The sequence below is a fragment of the Condylura cristata genome, unplaced genomic scaffold, assembly GCF_000260355.1.
Source record: "Condylura cristata isolate star-nosed mole 26May11 unplaced genomic scaffold, ConCri1.0 scaffold00002, whole genome shotgun sequence".
Taxonomy (NCBI): Eukaryota; Metazoa; Chordata; class Mammalia; order Eulipotyphla; family Talpidae; genus Condylura; species Condylura cristata.
In genome coordinates, this window is record NW_004567103.1 from 39,924,874 (window position 1) to 39,937,350 (window position 12,477).

At 33.9% G+C, this 12,477-nt stretch overlaps 1 protein-coding gene across 1 annotated transcript in view; it reads left to right on the plus strand.

Moving 5' to 3' along the window:
- Positions 1 to 12,477, plus strand: part of SESTD1 (SEC14 and spectrin domains 1) — a 96,567-nt gene that overhangs the window by 30,769 nt on the left and 53,321 nt on the right. The window contains exons 2-3 of the mRNA XM_004674480.2: positions 1,347 to 1,425; positions 4,334 to 4,442. Of these exons, the coding sequence (XP_004674537.2) occupies positions 1,347 to 1,425; positions 4,334 to 4,442 (188 nt within the window). The remainder of the gene's footprint in view (positions 1 to 1,346; positions 1,426 to 4,333; positions 4,443 to 12,477) is intronic.

Consider the following 12,477-nt stretch of genomic DNA (forward strand, 5'->3'; position numbering starts at 1 on the left):
GTGAATCCTCTCACCCTCCGCATCTCTGGCCTGTACCCCAGTTCTGTGTGAATAAATGAATAAATCTTAAAAAAAAAAATACATCCTTTCCCCCTTAATATCTGGGTGTTTTTGAAGGCTGCATATTTTGCAGGATAGGACTGTGACTTGAATTTTTAGTCCCTGAAAAGGGATATTTCATAGAAAGTGCTAGATAAATAATATGTTTTCTACACAGCAATGTTTTCTTTCCTATCGAAATTTGTGTTCAAGACAGTTCGCTTTTTACAAAATACAGTATAATTTCACAGTGTACTTTAAGGAACTGCCACTATAATGTTCTAGTGGTTGGGAGAAGGGAAGAAGGGATAAATGTGAATGGAGAATACTCGCTCAGTCATGACACCAAGAATAGGTGGATAATATAATTAAACCTTTGATTTGTTCTTTTATTTTCAAATAAACTCTTCTGTGATCCCATTTTGATGGTGTACAGGATGGCCTGAGCCTCCAGATCCTCCTATGCGAAAGCTCCCTTTTATGGGGAACTGCCTTGCTCTCAGCCCTTGTAGTGTAAATGGTCCCACTTTGTGGGTTTTTTTGTTGTTGTTGTTGTTAATTCTTAATCTTTGACTGTACCCAGTTGGATTCTACAAAACTTAACCAAGAAAAATAAATTATGGCCTGATATAAAAGGGTCATCTGAGTTAATCAGATTTTTTCCCCAGAGAATTTAAAACTACAAAGTTTGGAGAGTGGGAGGCAGTTAATAGTAGGAACAAAAATTGAAACAGTATTTGGAAATATCTTGAGGTAAATCCTGGATAAAATGTCAGCACATGTTATGAGGAAATAAAAATATGAAGAGTCAGAGGAAGGCTTTAAATAGAGGGACTGAAAAAATTAGATATTTGGAATTCAGCTATGTAATTAATAAAGAAAAGGATACAGAGGTTGCCTATTTGATTGATTTATTCCTTTACTGAACAGTTATTGACTAACTGCTATATAACATGCACTGCAATAGCCTAAAAAGATTGCTCTGAAAAAACAGAAAGCTAGTGACTCCTAACTGTGAGTTTGACAGAGGAATAGTGGTATTTTTACAGGGGATATTAGGCAATGTCTTAGAAACCATTTGGTTGTCACACTGAGAAGGGGGAGTGCCATTGGTATTTAGTCTGTAGGGACCACGGAGGCTGCTAAATACCCCATAGCTCATGGCAAAAATCCCTTACAAAAAGTAGTTATCCAACTCAAAATGTCAGTGTAACTAAAGTTGAGAAACTCTGAAATAAGCCATTGCAAGTGTGTCTTTCACAGTAATTATTGTCTACCAATTACCATTTAATTTTTGATATTTTCAGGTTCAGGAACTTTGCTGGAGTGAAATGGAGGCCTCAGTAATACTACCCATTTTGAAGAAAAAACTTGCCTTCCTTTCAGGTATTTTTTCAATTTGAAGTTTTGTTGTTTGATATGTAAACTTATTTAAACTCCTACAAGTTTGACAGAAATACATTGTATTGTTTTATGAAGGTTTGTGTCAAGATCTTTCTGAGACATCTTTTGGATAGCTGTGCAAGTAAACAGACTCTCTCACTGTTGGTAATGCATGCATGCATACAAACCAACATTTTATTTTTTTGTAATTTGATTAAAGTGACCTGTATAAGAGTGCCATCATGATATCTCACTTCTTTGATAAAATGCAATGATTAATACAGGCCAAGGATATTTGACTAAATAAGTATTTCTGAAATTCAGAATAATTAGTTTTGATGATAACCAGTATCTTAGCGTTTGTCTACCATTTTCCTATGGGAAAAATTTCAATGTGCTAGAGGAGTTAGGAAATATAGTACATGGTTTTCACTTTTTATCATTTGAATTTGGTAATACAGGCTTGAAGTTGGCTTCAATTACTAACCCAAAGTCTATGTCAGCAAAGAAGAATCAAGGAGAAAAGGATAGATTCTATAAGTGTGAGAGCAATGAAATGGGTGTAGCATTTTTCTGGAATTTTTGCATTAAGTAAATTTACTCATGCTTTAGTAATAGGTACCATGGAGTACCTGTTTATTTGGACTATAATGCCTTTTCTTTCTTCATCTCTTTAAGTTGTATCAGAATAGTCTTGATATTTATTCAACTTATGTCCTTTTATTAAAAGTATATTCTACTTCTGTAACTTGGGATGTTTTTCTGGGTATAGATTGTAAAAGATATAAATGCGGGGCCCTCCCTGGTGGCGCAGCAGGTTAAGACACTGCACTAAGAAACTAAAGCCACTTCCGCATGAGTTCGATCCCCGCCGCCTGGCGAGGCAGACCTCTCCTGACCCGCCCGCTGCTCCCCTCAGCAGTGTACTTCGTTGATCTGCCTGTTCTGCTCCCCGCTCTGTCTCTGGTGAATCCTCTCACCCTCCGCATCTCTGGCCTGTACCCCAGTTCTGTACGAATAAATAAATAAATCTTTAAAAAAAAAAAAAGATATAAATGCCAAAATAAGACTAATTCGACCAGTACCATTTCTTTCTTAATTTTTTTTAAAATTTCTCTTAGTTGGCATTGTTTTCTCTGATATGAATGGCATTGTTGGGAACATCCTAACTCATAGCTTGTGCACTTTATACAAATTTTGCAGGAAAAACTCTAGTAAGTAGGAGTGTTAAAGAGAAATTAAATTAAATTTGTGTTAGGTTTTGTGAAATTAGCATCTGAAAATGTTATCTCAATTTCTCTTTCTCTTACTATAAAGTGTGAGAAAAAAACAAACAAACAAAAAACGCCAGTTTGTCCAAGAGTAGATTTTATTATTCTTTTATAATCCTTATAAATAACATTTATCTCTGGGCAGCACTTGACTTGCCGACCATTCCTATTTTGAAGGTCTTTTTCTCTTGACCTCTGCCCTCTTTTACATGTATGATTATTGTATGTTCTTTGGTGAAAGCTGAGCAATGAGGTTAAATGTTTCACTTGTTTTCTAAAGACAATTCTATAATAGGTCAGAATGCCACAGTCACAGAACAAAGTTGAACCATTTTGCAGATTTGGTTTAATGAAGGGATAAATTTTAGTGATTTTGAGAAGCAAATGGAACTTCATATAGCTTGCTCCTCTTGATTTTGAACATTAATTATTTCAACCAGTGATTTCAAGCTTTTTAATAATAGGGAATTTTTTTTAAGCCACCAAAATTATCTAGGGGGTACAGTTTGAAAATAAAAATGAACAATATATTCTAAACAAAAAGACATATGCGGTTAGAATCACTATTGACTATAAAGTTTAGGCATTTGAAACTGTCATTTATCTTGGTTAAGCAAAGCAGTTGAATACCAGTAACTTATATGGCTAATCTAATAAAGGGCAGGAGATATTTATGGTTAGTACATCGTGAATTGCATTCATGTTAGTCTAGAAATTGCTTTTTTTAAACTAAACACCTTTCAATTTTTAGTGATAGATTTCTGGAGAGTATACAGAATTGTTTCCTTTAATATTTGTTGCTGTCTAATTGCTGTAAAATCAGTTGGATCACACAATAGGTAGATGGACTTCATTGCATTGTGAGTATCAATCATGTGGGACATTAAAGAATTTGTTGTGTATAAAGGTGTTGTATTGTAATGCTAAAGGCAGATTGAAGAGGACTTGTACATATAGGAAATAGTAGTGCCTTCTACCACCTGGCTGTAACAAGGTCCTTATACACTTTTCAGCTGGACAGGGCTTTCTCTATATTGCTTGATTAACAAAGTATGCCTACCTGACTTGTGTGAGTTAGCTCAGATTATTACTTATCATAGGACACTCCTTTGAATTCGTTTATAAGTTTATAAATAAGTTTATTTATAAGTTTTCCTAAATCTTACACTTCTACACAATTTTTTATAACTCTTACTTTCTAAATTCTGTTTAATAGTATTTTATATATGTTGTAAAACACAGCATAAACATATTTCATTTTATTATGCCTTGACTTAAAACTTTTCTAAGTTGATTGGAAATTAATTTTCTATTACCTGCAAATTCTTACTGTCTTAGACACACAGTAGGTATCCCATGAATTGATTACATTACACAGACTAAATAGAAGAGCATGGAACAATATGATTACTACATATCAATTTAAATTTCATGGGTGAATTTTTCCCCTTCTTTTTCTAAATTTTCAAAAATTTTACTGTGCTTTCATAAGCAATTACAATATGTAAAGTTGTTGCGTAGTTTTCCATTGCTATCTAAAAGTTATGATTGTTTAGTAACATTGGATTCAAATATGTTATTCATTTATTACTTTAATATCTATTGCATATTAAATTTATATGTTTTTTTTTCTTTAATAGGAGGAAAGGACAGACGAAGTGGCCTCATTCTGACAATTCCATTATGCCTTGAGCAGACAAATATGGATGAGCTGAGTGTCACCTTAGACTACCTGCTCAGCATTCCAAGGTGACTCGGAAGGTGTCTTTTCTTAAAGCTCAAATATGTTTTTTATTCATCTACTAAGGATTCCTACTATTGTTAAAATACACTTTGCTATCTACTATTAGCAGTGACATTGTAATTTATAGATTTGGAATCAATAGCTTATGATACTATATCAGATAAAATACTTAACTCCGTGCTCTTAATTCACAGTAATATGATACAATAATTGAGTGATATGATACAGATTTCCAAAATGTATGTATTCTCAACTTTTAAGGATCACAAAGATTGAACATCTATATACCATACAGCTTGAGGGAATTGCATGGCATATAAATAATTCAAGTAAATTTAGTAGAAAACATCTTTTATTTAGTTACCTATTTCATTATATAAAAAGAGCCTACATCTGTAGCGTTTAATATATTAAATGAAGGCTATTAGAACAAAAATATATTTTTATTTAAAAAAATGTTTATCTTTTAAAGCTCATGCCATTTACAGTAATATGGATGGAGCTAGAAGGAATCATGCTCACTGAAATAAGCTAAAAGAAAAATATATGACAGTTTCACTTATAGATGGAGTATAGGGGAACCAAAGAAGGGATCAGGAAAAAATACAACAATAAAAATAACAACAATAAAAAAAACAGCAAAACTAGAAGGCAACTATAAATAAGAGACATTCTGCATCTGCGAGAGAGGGGGAGGAAAAGGGATCGAAACGGGAGAGAACAAAAGGACTATGGTGAAGGTTCACAGGTGAATAGGTGTGAATATTCAGTGATATAAAATACATAAACAACAAATATATATTTATAAAAATGCTTATCTTTTAATACAAAGGTCCTTTGACTTTTTTTGTAAGAGAAAAATAACAAAAACATACACAGAATAATAACGTGTACTTCCTATACCCCCCGGGGGAGAAAGACAGTGAGACTACCTCATCCTTATTCATATAGCTTCAGTCACCATCTTAATAATGTCAGATACAGACAAAGGACATTGGGGAACTAAAGGGAGAGGTCAGTTATGGGAACAGAGTTCTCAGATTTTTAATTTTTGCATTTCTTGGTTGAAGACAAAACTTGAACCTTTCTTTCTATTGCCTCTACCAATCACTTAAACAGCAGCAACAGTAACCAAACAGCCCTCCTCACAACTTTCTCTAACACATGTGGTATTTGGGAGCTGTGTGTCCATCTCCAGGGATTCTCATCCAGTCGTTCATAGGAGGCCTGTTTATCACTTTTTTTTAATCACCAGGGAGGCTCTTCCCAGATGGTTCTAATGTACATTCAGGTTTACAGTCTATTGCAACAAAGCATGAGAATGAGGTGTTATGAAAGGAACACACTATTTCTTACATGCCTTTAAGTTCCATATAGTGAATTTTTATCATTTTAGTCAAAGTAATTCTTTACATCCTTTCCTAAATTTGCGTGTTATTAACATAATAGATTATTTCACTTCTAACCATTTTGTAGGAAGTACTGGGTTAAAATGTTTTTTAAATGACTTCAGTTTTTTCCCCCAGTTTTGGAGAAATTGGATTTTATTTTATAATTCTAAGGCAGTCTTTTGTTAATTAAATGCTGGAGAATGTGTGGTTTTAACAATAGAATGTAAGAACTAAGCCTTTAACTCTCCAAGTGTGTGTGTGACTGCAAAAAAACCAAACCAAGCCTGGAACATGTACTGCTGATAAATAGTGTACACTTTTAAATTTTCTCTTTATTTAATGATTTGTTGTTGTTGTTGTTGTTGTTACTGGGGAAACAGAGGTCTTCAAGAGAAGAATTTCACATTTTTTCACTTTCTGGGTGGTTGTTAGATCTCATAGTCAGCATGTTACTATTGACTAACCTTGTTAATCCTCTGCGATATTGACTGATAATTGATATTCATCATTAAGTAACTGCTTTTTAGGTAAATGAGAATAGGCAGACATACAGCTAATGAATTATGAAGTAAATAGATTTATAGATGGCTTAAATGTTTTAGGGAACGTATACACCCCCTCAAACAACTTCCTTATTCTATTATTAATTTATTTTTACTGCAGTACCATTGGTTTGAAACACAGTTTTGATTTAGGGTTATAGGTTTATACTCCTCAGATTGTTATCATCACCAAGTGCCTTATATTGTGGTTGAGGGAATAAGACTCAAAGGTTGTTACTTGTCAGACTCATACAACTAGTAAGTAGTAGAGCTGGACTAGAATCTATAATTCCTGACACCAATCCAGAGCTTTTTAATGCTTCCAAAGAATAGAGTACAGTGGACACTTATGTGAAGAGAATTTCTGAAGTTAGAATATTATACAAAAATTACTGATTGTCAAAATTCCCTTTGAAAAATAACTAATGATGGATTAGGGATTTGGGTTCTAGCTATGTTAAATTTTCCTTCAATATTGAGTTAAGTATTGAGGCTGAGTTTTAGAAGACACTGTAGGCTTGTAGTTAGGTTTTCTGTAAGAAAATGTGTGCTTGAATTTAGATTCATGCCCAGTCTAGCAGGATGCTCACACTTTAAGACTAGTTAAAAGAGGCAGGCTAAGGGAGCAGGCTTATACTCATTGTTGACTTTTCCTTCTGGATGTGCAAGCAGGAAGTAAAATGGAAGGCAAAATAGTGTACACTTTTAAATTTTCTCTTTAATATACAGTGTAATTCCAGTGTAAATTATGAGTCTGTTTCTGCATATCTTCACATTCTTGCTACTAATAGACTTAAATTGAAGCAAGATCAAAGAACTTAATTTTAGCAAGGTAAAATAGATACCTGAATACTTAATTTTCATCACTGTTTTGTTAAAGTCTGTTTTTCTCAAATATTTGTGCAAACTTTGAAAGCTTTTCTTGGATCAACATCATATTACTTTGACATTTAAAGGCATAGTTGGCAGCTCTGTATCAGTATTTGCCATTTCATCAGAGAGCTAGAATGTTTTGAGCTATTCATTGCAATTTTGGAGAATAGTTTATTAGGTGAAATCTTAAAAACTGATTTTTCTTTTTGAGAATGTCTACCATTGAATACCTCTCTTAAAATGTAATCCCCCTAATATTTTATTATGAAATTTCCAGATATACACAAAAAGTATAAAGATTCTTTCAGTATACAATTCTCAATGCCCATCACTTAGATATCTGTAACCAACATTGTATTCAAGTAGATTATTTATATTTTCTTTAATCCATTCCTCTTTCCAGACCAAGACTGTATTTAAGCTTACTTGATCAGATTGGGTTCACCATGTGTCTGGTGTCATCTGTTTTGTGTTTCCCAATCCCCTCCTGTTAAAGTTTTACCTCCTTTCAGATGTAACTGTCTCCAGGCTGCTCTAGCAATGTGGCTAGTGAATGTAGCCTTCTCTTTACAGAAGATGTTATAAGTAACCTCTGTGCAATGAACATGATATTATTTTGAATATAATAAGAGCTTTAAAAATTTATGTAAAGATGAAAAGAAGCTACTAAGTTTCTTACTGGTACTTTGTACTTGTTTTTAATCACCAAGGACCAGTTGTGATATATACCTATTTTAAACAAGTGACTCAGGATAGTTAACAATGGGACCATTTCCTGACTCATTTTCACACATGTTGGCCATAAGTCTGCTTTTTTGTTTCAGACTCTTTGAGTAAGAGGACTGAAAAGAAAGAACAGACACAAGTTAATTGTAGCCTGTCCTGAACACTGAACTTTTTGTTCAGATAATTGCTTACGTTCAGTTCTTTGTGGTGATCAAGACTAATCATTACTGATACATTTGGACCAACCTGAGGATTATATTTCAGGTTCTGTAGAAGGAGTTTTTCTTTTGTTTTCATGGTACGTCTCTACAGTATAGATATAAACAATAGGATCAGAAAGTAAGAGTCCATTATTCAGAAAATAAAATTTAGTATTCTCTTACAGAGGTAAAGACAGGATATAAACCTTAACTTGTGGATTTTTCAATTAAAAGCAAGTACTGAGCTTAACACAAAACCTTGTAAATAGGTCTTATCTCATTTTATTTCATCTTTCAAATCTTAAGGTAGGAGCAATCTGTATTCAATGTGTAAAAAATAAGATTTGTTTTAATAATATTACATGAAAAGTGATTACAAGCTATTAAGGCTGCCTGCTTTTTAAAAATCCATATGGCCAAACCTATATACCAGTGCTAATCAATGCTCTTTCCATTCTATTACTTTTTTTTTTAAGATTTATTTATTTATGCATGCAGAACTGGGATACAGGCCAGAGGAGGTACAGGTGTGGTGAGAGGCTTCACCAGAGACATTGTGGGGAGCAGAACAGGCTGACTTACTGAACTACACTGCTGAGGGGAGCAGCAGGCAAGACAGTAGAGGTCTGCCGTGCCTGTGGATCAGCTCCCTGGCTGGGGATCGAACTTGTGCTGCAGTGGCTGTGGATAGCTTCATAGTGCTTTAACCTGTTGTACCACCAGTGTGATCCCTCCATTACATTATTTTTTAGACAGTATTTCCTATTCAGTTCTGCTTGATGTCATAGCACTTTATGGTCTAATCTCTTAGATTAGATTTTGTGGCTTTGAATGCAGGATCATGCTTTATTTTCATATTCACGAGGCTAGTAAAAATCATTTGTAATCTTTAGGTGTTCAGTATATGCACATTGAAAAAATGAACCAGATTAACAATGTAGAAATGATCTAAACTATATCATGATAGGAAATGTATCAACAATAGTTTTATAATTCTTTAAAAATGGTGAAATTACCATCTAAATCCCATACATTTAGCTTTATAACTACCATTATTTGTTAGGGCTTATAGTCTATAGGTTCAGAATTTCAAGAAATCTATAGACATCTACTTATGGACTTTTTTTTTTAAAGATTTATTTATTTGTACATACAGAAGTGGGGTACACAGGCCAGAGGCTCAGGGGCGGCGAGAGGCTTCACCAGAGACAGAGCGGGGAACAGAACAGGCAGATCTACGAAGTACACTGCTGAGGGGAGCAGCGGGCGGGCCAGGAGAGGTCTGCCACACCATGTGGTCACCTCCGGGGCAGGCGGGAATTGAACTCATGCGGAAGCGGCTTTAGATTCTCAGTGCAGTGCTTTAACCCGCTGCGCCACCAGGGAGGGCCCTACTTATGGACTTTTTAGGAACCTTTTGTAGCATATAGGACTCTGCATAGCAATTGGAAAATAATATGAATATGAGTGTAACACCTTTTATTGAACACTGATTTTCCTTCTTAGACTTTAGAAGGTTTGGTATATAGTAAGTGGGAATGACTGAGAGAACACTCTCTTACTTTTTTTTTTTCAATATTCTATAAGCTTCCAAGAAAAAATTTGATAATGCTTTTCTTTTTCTCTTCTCAATAAATGTACTTTTAGTAAATGGAAGAGATATAATTGCATTGACCTGAGGATCACTTAAAAGCACTGTAGCTAAGTGCTTTGAACATGCTTTATCCTGGTTATAAGTGATTGTTTTAAAATTCATTTCTTCAGCAAATATACATTGAAAATTTACAATGCCTTTTTAAATTTTTTTATGTACTTAGTACCCTACCCATATGTTTAAGTTTGCATAAGGAATGGCAGAGTTATCAAGGTGAACTAGTAAAGCCATAGTCAAGCTGAATTCTCTGCCCCATTTTCTCTCAATCTGTATACAAACACAAGACTACATTTTTAAACAAAAATTCCATCATCCTACTCAATTTTCTGTCATCTCTTCCCCTTCTGTCTATAGAATAAGTTCAATTCTAGTCATTTATTTTGGTGATTTCAGGTGTAGACAGGTATTGTACATGTGAAGACAAGAAAGACTATGCCTTTGTTCTTAAGACATTTCAACCTTTTTTTAACTGCTAGGCCAATACTTTCTATATTTTTACTCACCCTTTCTTGAACATTTGTCATAAGGAACACTTAGTTTTACACATTAATGTCAGTTTACTTTCAACATAACTTGAAAAGGTAGGTACTATTATTATCCCTATTTTATAGGTGAGAAAGTGCGATTAGAAAAGTTAAAAAAAATCCCAAGTTAATAAATTTTGCCTTTGCTCATATTCATCTGTTCTATTTGCTTTCATATTCAGTTGCATTGATGTTTTATGCACATACTTCCTTTAGTTCTCTAAGCTGTAGTCCATGACTGTCTAATCACAGTCTGCTTAATGAAATTCAAGTTTCCTTTGTGACATTAAATAAGACAATGCCTATGACTAAAAAGTAGATACTAATTAAAATATTCCTCCCACCCCTTTCTCTTTTCTGAATGATCCCAAGCTCCTTGAAGGGAGAAATTGTGGCTCATGACTTGTTTTATAGTTCTGTACAGTAACCCACACTTAATGATTAGCCGTCAGTGGGTAAGGGTGTCTACCCTATGTTTGATCTCGCTACTTCATTTTCTTCAGAGTTCTATTTACTCAGATATTTGTTGCCCCAGTCCTAATAACTGACCTATTTCAGAGTATTTTACATTTTGTTGAAAACTCAAATAAACATGCAGAAGTTGCCAGCTAAGTTGATTTAGGCTAGTCTTGTCTTCCTGCAGACTTTAAATTTAAAATGTACCTTAGGATTTACTCGTGGATGATGATTGAGAGACGTTTATGAAAAGGATATGCAATGTTCAAAAAAGTAGTAGATAAATTGACATTTAATCCTCATAGTAACCTTTATGAGATGATTACTGTTATTCGCATTCCCATTTTACATATGAGGAAGTAGAATAGACTTGTCCAAAACATGTGGCAGACCAGATTTGAAAGAAGAATTTGAACCTGATTGTCTGCAAGCTTGAGCTCATTTCTGTGTCACAGCCATCTGTGTTATAATCACAGTGCCATATCTGTTGACAATTCTAGTAGTTATTGACACTTAACCTGAATTTATCACAATTGATAATTTTTCATTTTATTAACAGTGTTATATCTTGAAAATCATTTTAACATTTTCTTTCAACAGTATAGTCAACATGTATTTAAAATCATAGCATTTCTAGCTCAAGGGGAATATGTTGATCAGCTAATTATAGAGTTATGGAATGTCAGGACATTTTCTTTCTAGTCAAAATGAGTGACCTTGTTAAGGAGTCTCTCTTCTGTCTCTTAGATGTTTTAACTTAACCTGCTTTCACCCTTGAAAGGTTCTAAAGGAATAAAGAGACAACATCTTAATAGATTTGTTTTTTATTTTTGGTTACTGTTCTTAAAATATAATAATAAATATGTTAGTAGTAGTAGAGAAATTATTGTGGCACTTTAACTCTTCCAACATACCCTTTAGAAAAGGTTATGACATACTTCTAAACTGAATATGCTTTTATACCTTTTAGTAGTAGAAAGACTTTTTCTTGGCATTTTGCAAATTCTATTTTTGGATTGTATTTTTATTTTCATGGTGAGAGGTATAAAATTAAGATATTACTAAATACCTTAGAACATAAATTTAGAGTATCCTATGCCCTTAAGATCACTACAGATGGTATTTGCAAGCCTTATTATTTTTGTTGTTTTATTGTACAGGTTAATTTATTATGTCCTTTGATATATAAATGTTTTGTTTATGTAAAATGTTTTTGATTTACAAAATTATTAACAAAATGGGTGCATAAATTGTATCAGACATGGAGATGCTGATAACAAGAGAGTACCAAATGGGATAACACATTTCTCCGGCTCTAACCCTAACCAGGAAGCCCATCCACTGGGCTGCTTCCCTTCCTTCAAATTTACATAGTGCATTGGAAATGTCTGTGACTCCTGCCACATTTCTGAAGTCCACCCAACAGTCAGTTACAGCCTAGTCCCATCTTTCTTGGGCTTCTCTGCTTCTTAAGTCTAGGGGGTCTTCCTGGATGTTGTTTTGTTGGGAACCTCTGGGAGTTTCCTTCTTAGCTGAGTCCACAACCATTAAATGTCAGATTTTTTTCCCCCAGCAAGTTTTTGAATCACTAATCCAGAAGTTTGATTTTCTTTTGACTCCTGAAGAATACATAGTGGATCGTTTATATTATAGTATAAAATAAAAAAAGAATAG